The sequence below is a fragment of the Urocitellus parryii genome, chromosome X (genome assembly GCF_045843805.1).
Source record: "Urocitellus parryii isolate mUroPar1 chromosome X, mUroPar1.hap1, whole genome shotgun sequence".
Lineage (NCBI taxonomy): Eukaryota > Metazoa > Chordata > Mammalia > Rodentia > Sciuridae > Urocitellus > Urocitellus parryii.
Genome location: NC_135547.1, coordinates 129,609,711 through 129,630,364, shown reverse-complemented (window position 1 = coordinate 129,630,364; position 20,654 = coordinate 129,609,711). Strand labels below are relative to the sequence as shown.

Sequence of the window (20,654 nt, the reverse complement as noted above, 5' to 3'; positions counted from 1 at the left end):
AGGCTTGTCTACACTGAGTTTTTCCATGATGCTCAAAGGGACATGAAAAGTTGAAAGTGTTACAACCTATTTTAAAGAGCAGAAGTTTTGTCCCTGATATGAATCATTTTGTATTACAGAAACTGGGAAAGTTGAATAAAGCCCCACATTGCTTATCCACAGGATTTTTTCCAGTATGAATGCATTCATAAAACTAAACAAATTAGAACACCTGAGCCTTTTTATTCCTTACATGCATAGAATGTATTCATTTTGGCCTGAGTCTTTCCAAAAGAATCTTCCCAGTCCATAGAGGAAACTGAAAATATAAGAACACTTCCCACATTTCTTATATTCACAGAGCTTCTCTACATGAGTAATTTCATATGTGAGAAAAAAAATAGTCAGAAACATATTTTGATCAGTTGTAGCAAATCTCCCAGATTCAGAGGGCTTGTTTTCCAGTGTGAGGGAAATGGCTTTGAAGGAAACAGAAAAAGTGGATTGATTTGTCATATATTTTTTTTATATTTAAAGAGTTATTCAGTCAGATGTGGTGATATCTGCCTTTAATCTCAGAGATCGGGAGGCTAAGGCTGAAGGATCACAAGTTTGAGGCCAGTTTCAGCACCTTCACAAGACTCTAAGGAACACAACAAATAACTATGTCAAAATTTAAAAAAAGAAATACCAATGTTGCTCAGTGTTAGAGTTCCACCAGGCTAAAGCTCCATTACTATATATATATATGGCAGTGTGAGCCTTTTCTTGTCTTTGAAGGTGGCAAGAAATACTGATTTAACCACATTTCACATTTAAAGGATTTTTCTCCAGTAAATTTTCTACATATTTATGAGGGAAACAGTAGTAACAGTAGACTTTGCCAATTGTTTTCATGAGTAAAATCTCTCTTCAGTATGTGTTCTTCAATGTGTGTAAAGATGCGGTGATGTAGCAAAGGCCTTTTCACATTTTTGATATTCATAGGGCTTCTCTACAGTATGTAATTTTTTATGTTGGTGAAGGTTAGAGGATGTAGCAAAGGCTTTACCACATTGTTGACATTCATAGGGCTTCTCTCCAGTATGAGTTCTTTTATGTGTTTGAAGGTGAGAGGACTGAGTGAAGGCTTTTCCACACTGCTTACATTCATATGGCCTCTCTCCATTATGTGTTCTTAAATGATTTTGAAGGTAAGAGGACCGAGTTAAGGCTTTACCACATTGTTTACATTCATATGGCCTCTCTCCAGTATGAGTTCTTTTATGTGTTTGAAGGTGAGAGGACTGAGTGAAGGCTTTTCCACACTGCTCACATTCATATGGCCTCTCTCCAGTATGTGTTCTTAAATGAGTTTGAAGGTAAGAGGACTGAGTGAAGGCTTTGCCACACTGCTTACATTCATGGAGCTTCTCCCTTGTATGAGTTTTTACGTGTACGTGAAATTGACAGGATCTAGCAAAGGCTTTTCCACATTGTTTGCATTCATAGGGCTTCTCTCCAGTATGTGTTCTTTTATGGTTTAGTAGATGAGAGGACTGAATGAAGGCTTTTCCACACTGCTTACATTCATAGGGCCTCTCTCCAGTATGTGTTCTTTTATGGTTTACAAGATGAGAGGAGTGAGTGAAGGCTTTACCACACTGCTTACATTCATGGAGCTTCTCTCTTGTATGAGTTTTTACATGTATGTGAAATTTACAGGATTTAGCAAAGGCTTTTCCACATTGTTTGCATTCATAGGACTTCTCTCCAGTATGTGTTCTTTTATGGTTTAGAAGACTATAGGACTTAGTGAAGGCTTTGCCACACTGATTACATGCATAGGGCTTCTCTCCAGTGTGAGTTCTTCCGTGTCTGTAAAGATCACTGGATGTAGCAAAGGCTTTCCCACACTGCTTACATTCATAAGGCTTCTCTCCTGTATGCGTTCTTCTATGTTTCTGAAGGTCAGAGAACTGAGTGAAGGCTTTGCCACACTGCTTACATTCATGGAGATTCTCTCTTGTATGTGTTCTTACATGTACTTGAAATTGACAGGATCTAGCAAAGGCTTTTCCACATTGTTTGCATTCATAGGGCTTCTCTCCAGTATGAGTTCTTTTATGGTTTAGAAGATGAGAGGACTGAGTGAAGGCTTTCCCACACTGATTACATTCATAGGGCTTCTCTCCAGTGTGAATTCTTCCGTGTCTGTAAAGATCACTGGATCTAGCAAAGGCTTTTCCACACTGCTTACATTCATAGGGCTTATCTCCATTATGTGTTCTTTTATGGTCTAGAAGATAAGAGGACTGAGTGAAGGATTTGCCACACTGCTTACATGCATAGGACCTCTTTCCAGTGTGAGTTTTTCCATGTTTATGAAGCTGATGGGATCTAACAAAGGCTTTTCCACATTGCTTACCTTCATAGGGTTTCTCTCCAGAATGTGTTCTCTGGTGTATTCTGAATAAACAGGGATGAGCAAATTGTTTCCCACACACCTTGCATTTAAAACATGTATTCCCACTCTGCCTTATCGTGTGAGTTGGAAGACTTCTGAGTGTAATGAAGGTTTGATCACCTTGTTTATATTCATAGAATTTCTTTCCAGAATGAGTTTCTTCATGTCTCCTCAAAAAAGATGGGAAAGGAAAGGCTTTCCCACATACCTCACATTTAAAAGATTTGCCTCCACTGTGTGTTCTCATGTGTCTTTGAACACCTGGGAGAGAAGAAAAGGCTTCACAACATTTTTGACCTTCATGGGGTTGCCATCCATGAGTTTTTTCATGTCTTTGAATGTCACTGGGACAACTGATGACTTTCCCACATACTGTACTTTCATAAAGTTCATCTGCAGATTGTATTAATATTTGTCTCTGAACACTTTCAAGAGAAACCAGAGATTGCCTGTACTGTTTAAATTCACATGGCTTCTCTTCACATTCCTCATGCTTGTAGAATTTGATTCCAGAGTGAGAACTGGTCTGCCTATAAAGGAATGAAGGGCATATGAAGTCTTTTGCACACATGATGCAGTCATTTGGACTTACTCTATTACACTATTTCTATGTCCAGTTGAAAATTGGAATGTCATTGAAAGTTTCCCCAAACTATCTTCTTTGCCTTTGAATTTAAAGATATAACTTCTTTGAAGAACAATACTCACATTATCAGTGCTTAATTCATGCATGATTTTCTATTTATTTATAGGTTTTAGGCTGAAATTACTATTAACATCAGGTGAAGGCTAGAACAAGCTATCATTACTAGTAACATCAGGGAAAGGCTAGGTTTTCTGACTTGTACAAAGTGCCTAAATCTAAAGAAATTGAAAGAAAGTAATCTTTTTCAACATAGCTTCCTTATGGCTAATATCCAAATAGTGTATTCACATACACAATTTCATACCACTTTTTGCATGTCAACAACTTTGAAAAGACTGAATATCTTTTACAGTTATGTAAATATTTTTGGTAAAAAATGTAAGAAAATAAGTACATTTCAACCTGTGCATATTTCTTTGGTTGGTTTGTTTTAAAATTTATATGATATTCTCAGATTCCCTCCAGGATTTGTCTTGTGACTATAATTACCTTAGATTGTTTCCAGAATTTTCGACCTGATCTTCAATTTTCTTGTCATTCCAGTTGTTTCCTAAAATGACAAACCAGAAAAAACTTTTATAAATTTTGAGGAACTAGTAATGCCTTTATGTGCTCTTTATGGTAAATAATTCACCAACTGATTGCCTTTTCAAATTCTACATAAATGATCAAAATATTCATGAGTTCTCTAGTTGATTAATTAAAGAATCATCAATATTACCTATAAATGCCAGGTTTCTGAAGACTTCCAGCATCACGTCTATGTAAAGGTTCTTCTGAGATAGATCCAGCAAATGCCACTCTTCCAGGGTGAAGTTCACAGCCACATCCTCAAAGGTCACTGAGATCTTAAAAATGCCACAAATGTGTAGTGTAGTCCAGGATACACTGACAGCTTGATAAATCTATACTTAACATGCATGCTATTCAGATGATTCTCTGACCTTCTGATTAATTCTACAACTTGGTTCATCAAATCTTTGTGGCACTCAATTCTTCTCAGACATTCCAACACTTGAACTGGGCCACTTGGGAGGCAAAAAGCAAAGTGTTTTATACCGTTCTTTTGGTAAGTTCACAGTAAGTAAGGTGGGCTCCTGGTTCACTCCTCACTTCTGGGTTGGTTGCACCTCTATTACACATTCTAAAAATGTTCTGTGCAGTACAGAACTCATATTAGTACTCCTTATAGTACTTGCTCTTAGAAAAGAAAGACAACTTACTAGGAAATTGCTAGAATCATGGATAACAGCATTTGAGAGCAAATTTTCCAACCACAGTGTTTCACTGTGCCTACACAGTTAACATAGACAACATGGTATTTACTCATCTCTTGAAACTTTCTGGAAGTCCATTGTTCTATCTAAAAAGAAATTCCTAGAATCAGCCCCACTCACAACTTCTAGGCATGGGTCACAAAGAAACTTGTCTCAGGGACAAAATAAAGACAAAGTGTCAAACAGGTTGTCAAAATTTGTGAACTGGGGATTGAGTTCATCTATATGATTACAGCAAGAGAGCAACAAGAAGTTTGAAGGTGCTTTACTCCAGATAAAGACTTTAGTCAACTAGTAAACAAGTACAATAATTAATGAACACAAAAATTTGATAATTGGTTGTGGTCACTTTCAAAGCAGAATGGTGTAATGGAAAGATCACAGATGTCTTATAAATACCTCAATGGAACAAAGATGTCACCTTGTCCCAACAACAACCTTAAAAAGTTTTATGAGACTCAAAACGGTCTTCTTAATAAACAACAGGAACTACTATTCTAAATCCCATAGCAACAATGAATGTCCAACAGTTGAAAAACTCTTATGAACAGAAGTCAGTTCACTACCATAGGAACATTCATGTACCTCATGGCCACGTTCTGAACAAAACTCTTTGAGCAAGGATGGACCACATGTACAATGGATGTCTGTTGTGAAAGAGTTTTCTAGTGCCTGTAATGATGCTGGTGCGAACAAACCTAAGGTAAAAAGCATTTCCAGATTGTGGTAAAACAGCAGGGTTGCAACCCAGAATCATCACCTATCTAACACAGTTTGGGTGTGAAACAGGTCACTCCATGTACATCTGTGAAAATGCTGTGAATTCTGTCTGCACAATGACAGAAAAGCCAAAAAGATTATCTAGCAGAATGTGCCCCTGCCACTGATATACAACCATACTCAAGAACTTAAAACAGGTGACCTCCTGAGCAGCAAGCATAGTATCAGCAGAGGTGAGCAAGAGACCCAGAGGAAGCTTTCAATGTGCTGGTCTTCTCAGCATGAAAAGATCACAGACACCAGGTGTCTTGGACACAGATCACAATGATGGTCCAGGCAAACTGGAATCTAGTTGGCAAAGGGCATGACATACCACTATTCTGTAGAAAAAAAGTCCATTTATTATACATTCAAATGTGAAAGACTAAAACACTTTTAAGATGATTACAAAAGGTTCAAACTATTTATTTATTTATTTATTTATTTCAGTGGAGCAAAAAAAAGAAAAAAATAAGCAGAGATTGAACCCATGGCACTTAACCACTGAGATACATGCTCAGCACACTTTTCATTTTAAGGCAGTACTCACTAACTTATTCAGGCCCTACTAGGTGGCTGCGGTTAGCATCTAAAACAATGATTCTCCTCCTTGAGCCTCCCTAGCTGCTGGGATTACCGGCAGGCACCCCTGCACCAGTAAAAATTTAGTTTTTAAAAAACAATAAGATAAACAATTTTATAAAAATGATATGCAGTAAATACAAAGATAAGCATGCATACTAAAACGATACAACAGGGGGCTGGCACTATCACAGTACTGCAATGAAATAGAAAAGAACAGAAAGTCGAAAAACATTTTGATTCTGTCATAAGATAGAAGGTAATAGAAACGCAAAAATAACCTAACACACATATAGCCAATTGATCTTCAAAGAAAGAAAGTTATTTACACCCAAGATTGAAGTGGTTCTAGGGAGAGAGAGCTGCTCTACACATACCTCCAGAGAAAAGTGGAAACACAAGCAGAACCATCAGAACAAAAACATCACCATGGCCAAAAGCCATGAAAGGATCCCAACAGCTCCATGAAGCAGTCACAGGGAAGAATGGAGAGCAGCAAGCAAAGTGTGACCTTCTCTAGCCCTTCAGACTGACCCTCTCTGGTACAGGACAGAGGCCTGACATCCCAATGTGAGAGCATGGTCACTGTCTCCAGAGTGCACACAGCAGCTCTGATGTAAGTTTGGCCAATTGAAACTAAAATCATTATGGAACTATATTAATGTCTAAAACAAACTCTCCCTCTTCTATTTCAGAAGTGGTCATTTTGAAAAACGAGCAGAAATTCCTTAAAAGAAATTAAGTAAACAAACAGCCTGCATTAGAAAAGTATAGCAAATCATTGTTTACTCTTTCAACCATCAACTAAAATCTGATTAAAAAGAAGCTTCAGAGAGAGACCAGACTCCAGTATTCCTGGGTTGAATTTTATATTTATGTATTTGTTTGTTTATATTTTATACCAATGATTTAAAGGGGTACTTAACAAATGAGCAATTTTTAAATATTATTTCAAATTTGAGAAAAAAATAATTCTAAGAAGCTCAGGACGTAAGTTGTTGAGGATGGCTTTGAACTTGGGATCCTCTTGTCTAACACTCCTCAGTGGCTGGGATTACATGTATTTATTACTGTGTCAGCCATAGGCTAAACTTTACAAATAACTGTCTGGAAATATTAATGTGCATGGACCTGAAACAAAGAAGAAATACATCAGGCAGAAACATACAAAACTGTCCAGAACAAGGAACACTCTGCAGTTACACTTTGAGACATCACCACAAGTCTGTAGGGTCTGACACCACACAGCAAAGCCTCAGAGAGCAGAGCTTCACTGGCCATTCACCAACAGCAAAACACACAGCCTTCTCAGGATCACAGCAACACTCGCCAGAATAGGCCATATTCTGAGCCATAAGCCTCACCTCAACAAGTGTGCAGCACAGTGAAATACTAAGTATGCTCAAAGAACATGGGAGCTAAGCAGAAATGAGATCAGAAGCAGCTGGAAAGCCTCTAGGAAATGGGAGATGCAACACAGGACTCTAAAAGACTCAGGAGAAAGAGGTGATGCAAGGGAAAACTTGACCTTGTTTAGAAAAATAATGAAATGTAAAAGTCCAACATGGGAAACAGCACAGATGTTGTCAGTGGTATCTACAGCATCCAAAACATTATCTAAGGGATCCAAAACATATTTTAGAAAACGAGAGAAAAAAAGCAATCATTAAACCTTCCACTTAAGAAAACCAGAGAATGAAAACCAACGTAAGTATAAATTAAGCACAGGCAAATAACAGAAAGGGTATTGATGAAACCACAACCAGGAAGTCAGCAGTCTGCAAAACCAAGTACTTCATAAGATCAGCATCACTGATAAACTGATAGGAGGATAAGGAAACAGAGCACACGGGTGAGGTTATGGCTCAGTAAAGAGCTTGCCTAGCACCAGTGAAGCACTGGGTTCAATCCTTACCACCACATCAAAGGAAGTAAATAAGACTAAGGTATAAGAAATACTATGACATTAAAGTAAAAAGACAACAGAGGACAGAGAAACTACACATTAGAATTAAAAGAGCCATTGTTACCATTCATGGGCCCTTCAAAAATATCATGAACATGTGCTCGATAAAAATTAGATAACTTAGAGGAACTGGCCCAATACTTTGAGAGAAACAATCTCTTATAACTTACACAGAAGTACAAATACACAAAACAGATGAGCCCATGCCTACTGAAGAAACTGACTCAATAACTGATTACTATCCAAAAGAAAACATAGGGACTCCCAGCGTCACCAGTTGCTGTGTGCGCATGGAGGACCGAGCTAGCTCGCAATAAACACCTCTTTGCTGTTTAAAAACAAAAACAAAAACATAGGGCTCTGATACATCATACAGGCTTCCAAAAGGCAAATAGGAATAACCACCAATTTTCTACATTTCTTTTCTACCATGAAGAAGCAGAGAAAACAACTTCCAGTTTCTTCTGAGGCACATGTTATAATATTAACAAAATGAACATGATTAAATAAGGGAGCTATGAATTACTCTCATGGTCATAAAAGCTAAATACCTCCACAAACATTACTTAACTAAATACAAAAATGAATAAAAAGAACCATACAACAATTCCAAGAGAGAATTATTACACCTATTCAAGGTTGATTAAAAATTTTAAAATTAATTACCATCATCCATCACAATAGAAAGCTAAATAATAAATATCATGGTTATAACAATAGTAAAGAAAAAAGTCGAGAATAATGAAGAAATATACTGAAGGTCAGAAAATCACAAATTTCTCTAGAGAGAGACATGAACCTTTACTCTATGTGAAATAAATCAAAGAATTATGAACATCAACAAGATGATATCAGGGTTGTAAAGCACAAGGTTAACAAATAGGAAAACTGTTATACTGACGGCAGCAGCAAGATGGGCACAGAGGCAATGCCAGGGATCCCTGAACTAGTTGAACTATCTGCAGTGACAAGAGCCAGGAGGATCCCAGCTTTGTGGCCAGCATGGGCTGTTTTACAAGACTGTCTCTAAATAAATAAACAAACAAATAAATAAATAGTACTAAAAATGTAGGTTAATGATAGAACACCCTTGAGTCCAACACCCAGCAACAGAAAACAAAATATTAGCACAAACATATATCAGTTATATAGCACACATTCACACAAAGAAAGAAAGCAACACTCATATGTAAAACTGAAAAATCTGTATGTCAAAAAGGGCAAGTTTTAAGGAGAAAAGAAAAGACCAGGCAAATATGTGGAGATATTTCATGTTCATATTGGAGAAGCTTCAGTGTAATCATCAATTATTATCAATTTTGTTATGGATTCAATAAAATCAAAATAAAATACCTTTTATGTTTCATTTACAGTCACAAAAGACCCATAACCAAAAACACAATAATGAAAAATAATTTCAGAAAATGGACATTATCTGAGGTTGAAACTACAAAAAGGCTACAATCATCAAGACAGTGTGGTATTTGGCACAGTAGAAATATACTCCACTGGTATTTGACAAATAAGCAAAGGAGAAATCACTGCAAAATATACTCTCTAGAAAAGTGTTGGCAAAGCACCTGTACATTAGTATGAAAAGAAATGGAGAATAGTTCCTTCACAAATGTCACAAATTCAGCTCCCAGTGGAGACTCAGTTTACAAAAATGACACAGGGCTGGAGCTGCAGCTTTAGCAAAGCACCTGGCTGGCAATTAGGAGGTGTGGATTCTCTACCTAGCACCAAAATATTGCCTGTACATTCTCCAACTAAATTCAAAATTTAGAACTTCATAAAAATAACACAGAAGTACTTACAAACAAATATAGACTTGGCATGAAAGCTTCATATGCAATATGAAAAACATGATCTGTGAGTGAAACACTAGTAAACAGAACTTTATCAAATTGAAGTTTCCATTTCTCAAAAGATAAACTTAAGAGAATAAGAAGACAAGCAGAAAAACTGGAAAAATGTTTTCAGAACACATAATAACAATGGACTGGTGTTCAACATACATGAACAACAACTTAGTAAGAAAGCAAGCAACCAACTTAAAACTGGGCAGAAGATCTGAAGAGAAACTCACACAGGCAGCACAGAAAGACAGTGAAAACATAAATCATCAAGAACTCTTTCCCTGCTCATGTGAATGAAAGGGAACAGATACTGTGGAAGACACTCGTGTGCTTACAAAATCAATACTGTGCACTCTACAATTAACTCAGGGGCACCTTTCAAGAAGTGAATTGAAAAAATACAATGTTACTACACAAAGAATATCACACATAAAATGAGCTCTCCAGCCTGGAAAGATACAGCACCCTTCAATGCACACTGGTAAGTGAAAGAAGCCAGTCTCAAATGGCCAAATGCAGTAAGACTCCAAGTCGACATTGTTCTGAAAAAGACAACCTTATGGAGGAACTAGGATGACAATAGGTGCCAGAGACTTAGGGAATGTGTAGAGAGGAAAGTTTGAAAAGTAAGAAGTGATAAAAAGAAGAATCACAAATTCTCATGGCAGTGAATCTCTTCTGTATGACCTTGTCATGTAGAATACATGACACACACAAGGATATCACAAAGAGGAGGAAACCTAAGGTAATGTATGATTTGGACTGATGATCATGTGTTGCTTCATTCGCACTCTTCATCAAATACACTCAACTGGATCATTAACTAACAAACATCCTACACCAATGCCAGATGTTGAAAACAGTGGAGACTATAAGCTGGATAAAAGGGGTGTATGATACTATGTGTAATGGCTCACTTGAATAGTCGCCTTGATTGGATTCAGAGATGCTGATGATAATGAAACTTTTGAGTGGTTCTATGAGGGTGTAACTAGGAGTGATTGCTATGTGGGATACCAAAGTGGATAATGTCCCTAGATGTGGGCACCATCAACTAAATAGGATGATGGCTTGGATGGAATGAAAGTTGGAAGAACAAGGCAGCAGCATCAGAGCAAGCTGGATTCTTTTCAGATGGCTTTTCCTCTGCTGCTGTGATCACCTGAAGATATCAGACTTTCCCTTCTTCACTCTTCCAAAGCAGATTCTGCCAGGATATTTCCAGGGAGTGTCCAAAAGCACTGGATCACAGACTAGGGTACCACCATCAAACCCTCTTGTTCTGAAGCTTAAGTATCTTGGACTGCACATCTTCTACTTCTATAGCTCTCAAGCCTGAAGATGGCCATTGTGGACTATCCAGCTTCTGGTCATGTAACACAATCTAATAAATATCCTTTTAAAATTATTCTTCCTCTCCATTCTGTTCATCTAGAGAACTCACTACACAATAAAAGCCTACAACTACTCTAAGAAATGAACTTAATTTAATAAAGAAGTGGATAAACCACCATACCATGGAATATTCACAAATTATACATAAGAAATAATATTACATAACAGATACATTTTCCATAATAATGCAAGAACAAAGGAAAGTGGATCACACACACACACACACACACACACTATTGAGAAAAGAAAGAAAATGGATTTTCAATACTGTTTTCATCTGGAGAAATGGATAATTTATTTTTAAAAGTCATTATAATGGGATTCATCCCAGGGATGTAAGGTTGCTTCAACACACAGAAATCAAGAAACATAATTCATCCTATTAATAGAATTAAACACAAGAATCATATGATCTCAATATATGCAGGAAAAGCATTTCACAAAATACAGCACAACTTCATGTTCAAAACACTACAGAAAATAGGGACAGTAGGAACACACCTCAACATTGTAAAACTATATCTGCTAAATCCAAGGCCAGAATCATTCTACATGGGAAAAAATGAAAGCATTCTTGAGGAAAACTGGAGCAAGATAAGGATGGACTTTTTTACCACTTCTATTCAATATCATCATTGAAACTCTAGTCAGAGAACTTAGAAGAAAAGAAATTAAAGGGATACAAATAGGTATACAAGAACTCAAACCATCAATATTTGCTAATGACATGATTATATATCTAGAAGATCCAAAAAATTCCACAAGAAAATATCAAGGTTGCATAAATGAATTCAGCAAAGTAGCAGGATATAAAATCAACAACCATAAATCAAATGAATTCCTATACATCAGCAATGAATCTTCTTCAATATAAATTAGAAAAACTATTCCACTCACAATAGCCTCAAAAATAAAACAAAATACCTGGGAATCAATCTAACAAAAGAGGTGAAAAACCTCTGATTTAAAATATAGAATACTAAAGAAAAAAATTGAAGAAAACCTCAGAAGATGGAGAGATCTCCCAAGATCCTGGATAGGCAGAATGAATATTGTTAAAATGGCCATACTTCCAAAAGTGTTATGAGATTAATACAATTCTTATTAAAATTCCAATGAAATTCTTCATAGAAATAGAAAAGTCAAACATGAAATTTATTTGGAAAAATAAGCGACTCAGAATAGCTAAAGCAATCCTTAACAAGAAAAGTGAAGCAGGAGGCATCACAATACCAGACCTTAAACTACAGTACAGAGCTATAGAAAAAAAATAATGCTGCAAAATATTGGCATCAAAATAGATTTGTAGACCAATGGTACAGAATTGAGGACACAGACACAAACCCACTTAAACATAGTTATATCATACTAATCTAAGGTGCCAAAAACTTTCAGTGGAAAAAAGAGAGCCTACTCAACAAATGGTGCTGGCAAAACTGGAAATACATATGTAGCAAAATGAAGTTAAACCTCTATCTCTCAATCTGCACAAAAATCAACTCAAAATGGATCAAAGACTTAGACACTCTATCAGAGATTTTGCACCTAACAGAAGGAAAAAATAGGCCCAAATCTTCACACATCAGCCTAGGACCTGAGTTCCTTAACAAGAATCCTAAAGCACAAGAAGTGAAATCAAGAATCAATAAATGAAATGGATTCAAATTAAAAAGCTTCTTCTCATCAAAGGAAACAACAATGTAAGAAGAAAGCCTACATGATTGGAGACAATCTTTACCATATGCACCTCTGATAAAGAATTAATCTCTAGGATATATAAAGAACTCAAAAAACTTAACACCAAAAACCTAATAACCCAATCAATAAAGGGCAAAGGAAATGAACAGATATTTCACAGAAGAAGAAATACAACTGATCAACAAATATATGAAAAAAAGTTCAACATCCCAGGCAATTAGAGAAATGCAAATCAAAACTACTATAAGATTTCATCTCAGTACTGTCAGAATGACAATCATCAAGAATGCAGGCAACAATAAATATTGGTGAGGATGTGGGGAAAAAGGTATACTCATACATTGCTGGTGGGACTGCAAATTGGTGCAACCACTATGGAAAGCAGTATGGAGATTCCTCAGACAACTGGGAATGGAACCACCATTTGACCCAGCTATCCCTCTCCTCAGTCTATACCCAAAGGACTTAAAATCACCATATAGATAGTGATGCAGTCATGTCAACGTTTCTAGCAGCTCAATTCACAATAGCTAGACTATGGAACAACCTAGGTTTCCCTCAATAGATGAATGGATAAAGAAAAAGATTATATATATATATATATATATATATATATATATATATATATATATATATATTATGGAATATTAGTGAACTTTAAAAAAGACTGAAATTATGCCTTTTGCCAGTAAATGGTTGAAGTTGGACAATATCATGTTAAGCGAAATTAGTCAATTCTATAAAACCAAAGGCCAAATGTTTTCTCTAATATGTGGATGCTAATTTACAATAAAGTCAATGAGGGGGGCACTAGGGGAAAATAGTGTTACCTTAGATTAGGTAGAGGGAAGTTATTGGATGGAAGAAGAGGGGATGTGGGGATGGGAAAGATAGTAGAATGAAATAAACATTATTATTGTATGTATATGTGTGACTAAATGAACAATATGATTCTGCAAGATGTACACTCAAAAAAATGAGAAGTTATTTCCCATCCATTTATCATACACCAAATTATATAAATACATCCTAATATCATGTATAATTAAAACAAATTTTTAAAAAATTAAAAAATATAAACTATTTTCTTCAGATATGGTGGTCAGTGCTTTTAATGCTAACAGCTTGAGAAGCTGAGGCTGGAGGATCACAAATTTCAGGATAGGCTGGGTAACACAGCCAGATGCTGTCTTATAATAGAATTTAAAAGGACTGGAGATGAAGAACAGTAGAATAAATCAGACATTATTACCCTATGTGCATATATGACTACATGACCGGTATGAATGTACATTATGTACAACCAGAAAATGAGAAATTACACTCTATTTATGTATGATGTGTCAAAATGCATTTTACTGTCATGTATAAGTAATGAAAACCAAGTAAAATAAATAAATAATTGTCTGCAAAAACCAACAAAACAAACAAAAAGGGCTGGGGATGCAGCCCAAGATTCAGTATCCCTAGTACAAGTAACCAACTGCTTTATTTTCTTTAAAGCAGTTATTTTACCCAGACACAGGAGGTGCCAAGTGATTATTCTTTACCCTCAAATATGATATTCAGAAACAGAAAACAAATGCTTTCAAAAGTGTTATTCTTGCCAGGGATACTGGAACAGGCCTATAATCCCAGAGTCTCAGGAGGCTGAAGCAGGAGGATCACAAGATGGAGGGCAGTGTACAAAACACTTGGAATAAGATCTCAAAATTTAAAAAGAGGAAAACAAATGCGTGGCTAGGATTCCACTGATAACGCGTCTCTAGTTTTGATACCCAATACAAAAACAAAATATTCTTTCCAATATTTCTCTAGAGGAAAAGGGAAAATTAGTAGGCTGTGTTCATTTGAAACACAGGAGGAAGACCAGATATTTATGACGGGAAGTGGAAAAGATGGGACATTTTAGAACGCAGGAGGCAACTGCAATTTGAAAGACCTACAGCAGCTTTTGAAGGAACTAAACTGGGGGAAGGAAACTGGATTTGGGATCCTGCTTCCTACACATTTGGAAGAGTGGGGGCAGGCCACCAGCAGCAGGGAGGGGAGGGGAAGCTGGAGTCCTGAGCTGCCCATTCAACAATGGAAGCCAAGGAACAGGGCCCAGGGCCACCTGCCAGTGGAAACTTGGCCTCATGCTCCGCAGCTGACCTCAGGGACCAGCCCACCCCTAGGAGCCAGAGAGCAGAAGCCCAGGGCCATCCGCCATGGAGTACGAGGCTGCACCCTCTGCACCAACCTCACGCACCCAACACCCAGCTCACCCCGCAGGACCAGTGGACAGAGGCTTAGGGTCAGCCGCCAGGAGGTGTCTTCAAGGTTCTACTGAAGCCAGATTTAAAGTTAGGTAGTCAGTGTAGTTAGGTAAATCGGGTCTCATATCGAGTGAAATCTAAAATGGAGGCCATGCTGGGAATGACTCAGGGAAAACACAGGACAACTCATGGAATGTTAATGAAGTCCCTAAAAGGCCCTAGGCCAAAGTCCACCTGGAAGAAGTATTAATGAATAGCCCCCAACAGATTTGGAGATGGCCCATCCCAGAGAAGTGATAATCCCATCCCAAAAGGTGATAATTAGGCCCACCTGTGTCCCACCCCTCGGGCCTTCCCACCTACATTCCATCACCAAAACTATAAAAAGGGGAAACAACCGCACTTCCACGGATTCCACCTCTTGGGTCCCCTTCTTCCTCCAGGAGAAGTCTTTCCTGCTCTCCTTTAATAAACTTCTAATCTCTACTCTGACCTTGCCTCGGCGTGCTTCTTTGGTGTTATTCTTCAACATCGGGGAAACAAGAACTCATCACCGGTCAACAGCGGTAACACTACCATCCAGCCCAACCCCCAGGACCAGGGGACAGAGACCCAGGGCAACCTCCAGAGGAGACTCCTTCAGGCTCTGCAGCTCACCTGTTTGTGGGGCCCCAAGGCAGGTGCTGACCCCATAGCTCCAGCCCTGGACACAAACTCACCATTTTTGTCTTCCTTGGGGACCCCGGGTTCTCTCGAGGAACCTCCGGGAACCAGAGATGGAGGGGGCTCAGGCTGCTCAGAATCACCTAGGCCTTTTGGGCAGAGCACGTGGTGCCCAGAAAGGGAGGAGTGCAGTTGGTCAGAGAGAAAAGCCCGCGAGATTTCCAAAGCCCGCCCTTTCTCGGATCTGATTGGACACTTCCACCCTACTGTCTCTGATGGGCCGCCTCTAGGCACGCCTCTGCATTGTGACTGACAGCTGAGTTTATCCAATCACTACCTAAAACTGGCTAGAGTGGCAGATCCTTGGCCCCAGCCCTTTTCAGGTGCGACTTTTTAGCTAGGCTGAGAACTAATCCAGGTGGGAAACCTTTGCTTGGAACCTGGTACAGTTGATAACATCTGGGATTGAGCTCTGGCTGAGGGAGACTGCTTTCCCAGCATGGGTGATGCCCTGGGTTTTAACCTCACCATAGAAACAAACAACAATTAAAACAAACCAACAAACAAAAAAAAAGTTACTTGGGGAGGCGGAGGCAGGAGGAGCCCAAGGTTCAGGTCGAATCTACAAACAGGGAGTTCCTAGCTTAACTTAAAATAAAGAGGGTTGGGGATCTGGCTCAGAGGTCAAGCCCCACAGGGATTATCCCACAGAACCTCAACGAAAAAGATACCTATATGCATATATAGTATCAGCTGGTGCAACCCCAGACGACTTAGTAAGACAGTCTCAAAATTTTTGAAACAATATTTAAAGTTATCACATATATCACACATATATGATATCTAAAAATGAAATGAGTTTGACAATTATTTCAGTAAATCTCCTCACCTCCTGGCCACTGATCTTTTTTTTTTATTTTTTTTTATTTATTTTTTTTATTATTGGTCTTTCAAAATATTACATAGTTCTTAATACATCATATTACACGGTTTGGTTCAAGTGGGTTATGAACTCCCAATTTTACCCCGTATACAGATTGCTGAATCACATCAGTTACCCTTCCATTGATTGACATATTGCCTTTCTAGTGTCTGATGTATTCTGCTGTCTGTCCTATTTTCTATTATCCCCCCTCCCCTCCCCTCCCCTCCCCTCCCCTTTTCTCTCTCTACCCCTTCCACTGTAAATCATTTCTTCCATTTGTATTATCTTGTCTTACCCCTCCTTTCCTCTTATATGTCATTTTGTATAACCCTGGGGATCGCCTTCCATTTCCATGCGATTCCCCTTCTCACTCCCTTTCCCTCCCACCTCTCATCCCTGTTTAATGTAAATCTTCTTCTCAAGCTCTTCGTCCCTACCCTGTCCTTGTTGACTCCCCTTATATCAAAGGAGTCATTTGGTATTTGTTTTTTAAAGATTGACTAGCTTCACTTAGCATAATCTGCTCTAATGCCATCCATTTCCCTCCAAATTCTATGATTTTGTCATTTTTTAATGCAGAGTAATACTCCATAGTGTATAAATCTGGCCACTGATCTTAAGAGGAGATAGCCTGAGCAATTGGTGTTGGTGATTGGGCTCAGTGTTCTCTCCCCAGCAGAATGGGGATGGAAGGAAGGCAATGTGCCATGGAAATAAAATAAAATGTAGGTTTTCTACATTAAGACTTTGTGAAGTTTTCCACATGTGGCACACTGTCTCAAATTCATTCTACCTAACAATGTCACTCATGGATAATAGAGGCAGGGGGCTAATTATGAAGAGTCATATTCCCACAAGTTTAGAAGAGGGGCCACATGCCAGTTGAGGGCTCAGAACTCCAGGTGCTTTTTTCCCCCTCTGTGCAGGGCATTGAACCCGTAGCAGGGGCACTGTAACACTGAGCCACATCCCCAGCCCCCTTTTTTATTGTGGTGGGTGGGAGCATAAATGTAATGGGTTTGAGAATAAAACTCAGGATGGCGACTTCAATTTACTATTGACAAATGAAGAAGAAGACAAATGAGAAGTTTAGACTGGGCATGGTTGCACACTTCTGCAATCCCAGTGGCTCCAGAAGCTAAGGCAGGAGGATTGCCAGGTCAAAGCCAACATCAGCAATAGCGAGGCAGTCAGCAACTTAGTGAAACTATGTCTCTTTAACAAATACAAAAAAAAAAAAAAAAACGAGTATTTAACAATACTCATGATGTGACTCAGTAGCCAAATTGCTGTGAATTTAATTCCCAGTACCATAAATAAATAAATAAATCCTAATTAAATCGTTTGTGTCCTTTTAACTTCCTCAAAAGACATTGAATTACAGAATGCAATAAGTATTCTAGCCAGTTACTGTTTAATCTGGAATTTGACAGATATATGACATGTAAAAAATAATATGCAAAAATTAAATGAAAAAAAAAAAGGATTTACAGCAGTCTGTGTAGGAGGGTGGATATATATATAATTTGTTTTTGAAACCAGGGATTACCCTCAGGTCTGCCTAAACACTGAGCCAAATTTTTAGCTCTTTTTATTTTATTTCTTTTTCTTTTCTGTTTTTTTTTGAGACAGGGTCTTGCTAAATTCTTTAGGGCCTCACTAAGTTGTGAGGCTGGTTTTGAACTTGCAATCGTTCTAACTCAGCCTCCCAGGTCACTGGAATTACAGGATGCACCACAGTGCCCAGCAGTGTATTTCTTTAAATGACCCAATGGGAGACAGTAAAACCCAGGTGATGATCCAGAAAAAGGTATACCCCATAGTATTCAGTGAGAAATGAAGGTGGGTAAAAGGACCTTGTGCACCAGAAAATAAAATGCTGACTGTACTGTTTTCTGAGTGCCTTCTCCCATAAACATTTCATCTTGAAAGACCATCAGTAACATGTGTCCTTCTCTGTACATTTGTCTCTCAGTCTTTTGTTATAGTTAAAGCTCATTCCAGAGTTTCATAAACTGACTTCCAGACCACTCATGTATAATCAAATCAAGCCTTTATTGAAGCACACCAGTGGCAGCTGACCACAACATAAAGCTGTTCCCCTGATCAGCCTGGAACAATTGCAAGGGTGCTTCTTATAAACCTGAAAACTACAGAAGGGATGTTCGGGGGTCTAGCAATGCAAGCAAGCCAGGTTACAGAAGTGGGAGAGTGCAGTCAAGGGGCAGGAAGCCTAACCAATCACGTTAGCCCAATCCCCCCAGTTACTGAAACAGAGCCTGTTACCCTAGTTACAGAAACAATACCCCATTGGATAGTTCCGTGTTTTTAAAGGTTTCTATAGCAAAAGGAAAAGAACATCTTGCCCCAGTCATGACCCTTCTACTTGGCATAGTTGTTTCACAGGATGAATTCATAAAACAAAATGGAGTCACATTTGCTCCTACTATCACACTTTTAGGGAACAGAAAGATGACAATGGTGGGAACAGAAGGTTAAAAGAATAATCCTATAAAATGAGACAACTGTGCTGACCCCTATTTGCATTTTTTGCTAAAAAGCGATTTACCTTCAACCCTGCCTGGTCTAAGTAGGCAGGTTACATCACATTCCTCAGCAAACTACTTGTGATCTGCATAGGAAATGCAGGCAGGACTCACCCTAAGAGGAATCAGAGTTACTTTGCAGGGAGAGATTTTTTGAGACTTTTCACAGGCCAGATTTTGAAAGATAAGGTTAATTCATTGGATAAGAATCCAATGAGAGGTGGCTGGGGTTGTGGCTCAGCAGTAGAGCACTCGCCTTGCATGTGCAAGGCCCTGGGTTTGATCCTCAGCACCACATATAAATAATAAATCAAATAAAGTTATTGTATGCAGCCACAAAAGAATAAAGAATCCAATTAGAACTGCTCATCATGAGCCAAGGTGACATAGATTTAGTTACCATTACAGTGGGTGCTTGAAGGTTGGATGTCACCCTGTGGTCAGTCAAAAGTTTAGTGGTGGACCTGGGCAGGACTCTCTGAAATCTTCTCTGGAACTCCAATATAACTGGAGTGCAGAAGGGGTACACTCTCCCTCTCCTCTCTGAGAGGACCCAGTCTACACCTTTAGAGTGTCCCCTTCCCCTGTTTCTAGCCCTTCAGTAAGCTCCTGTCTATTATTGGGCAACACGTCTCAAGTTTTTCTGACTAGACTCCAAGAATTGAGGTTTGAAGGGGGTTTTCACACTGCTTCAATATCACAAAAGTTGCCAGGTCTGCAACAAGGTCATCTTTGGGTTGCCCTGGGTCTCTGTCCCCTTTTCCTGGGGGTTGGGCTGGATGGTAGAACCTTGAAGTCACCTCCCTGGCGGCAGACCCTAAGCCTCTGTCCACTGGTCCCGCGGGGTGAGCTGGGTGTTGGGTGCGCGAGGTTGGTGCAGAGGGTGCAGCCTAGTCCACCAAGGCGGATGGCCTTGGGCTTCTGCTCTCTGGCCCCTAGAATTGGGCTGGGTATCCAGTTTCTGATGTCAGCTGCGGAGCATGAGGCCCTGTTCCCACTGGCAGGTGGCCCTGGGCCCTGTTCCTTGGCTTCCATTGTTGAATGGGCGGCTCAGGTGCCCAGCTTCCCCTCCCCTCCCTGCTGCTGGTGGCCCACACCCACTCTTCCAAATGTGTAGGAAGCAGGATCCCAAATCCACTTTCCTTCCCCCAATTTAGTTCCTCCAAAAGCTGCTGTCGGTCTTTCAAATTGCAGTTTCCTCCTGCGTTCTAAAATGCCCCATCTTTTGCCGTCATAAATATCTGGTCTTCCTCCTGTGTTTCAAATGGACACAGCCTATTAATTTTCATTTTTTCTCTAGAGAAATATTGGAAAGAATATTTTGTTTTTGAATTGGGGATCAAAACTAGGGAAGCTTTCTCCTTGACATCCCAGCCACCCATTTTGTTTCCCTCTGTTTAAATTTTTGAGATTTTATTCCAGGTGTTTTGTACACTGTCCTTCAACTTGTGATCCTCCTTCCTCAGCCTCCTGAATCCCTGGGATTATAGGCCTGTTCCAGTATCCCTGGCAAGAATAACACTTTTGAAAGCATTTGTTTTCTGTTTCTGAATATCATACTTGAGGGTAAAGAATAATCACTTGGCACATCTCGTGTCTAGGTAAAATAACTGTTTTAAAGAAAATAAAGCAGTTGGTTAATTGTACTAGGGATA

The 20,654-nt window shown here is 38.9% G+C and overlaps 1 protein-coding gene across 1 annotated transcript; it reads right to left on the bottom strand.

Moving 5' to 3' along the window:
• Nucleotides 1-905: 905 nt before the first annotated feature.
• LOC113177928 (uncharacterized) lies at nucleotides 906-20,034 on the bottom strand. The gene is made up of 5 exons (XM_077793677.1): nucleotides 19,789-20,034; nucleotides 3,793-3,919; nucleotides 3,561-3,621; nucleotides 2,007-2,427; nucleotides 906-1,922 (listed from the first exon to the last, which is right to left on the bottom strand). The coding sequence occupies exons 1-5, from the start codon at nucleotides 20,032-20,034 to the stop codon at nucleotides 906-908; spliced, it is 1,872 nt and encodes a 623-aa protein (XP_077649803.1).
• Nucleotides 20,035-20,654: the final 620 nt, after the last annotated feature.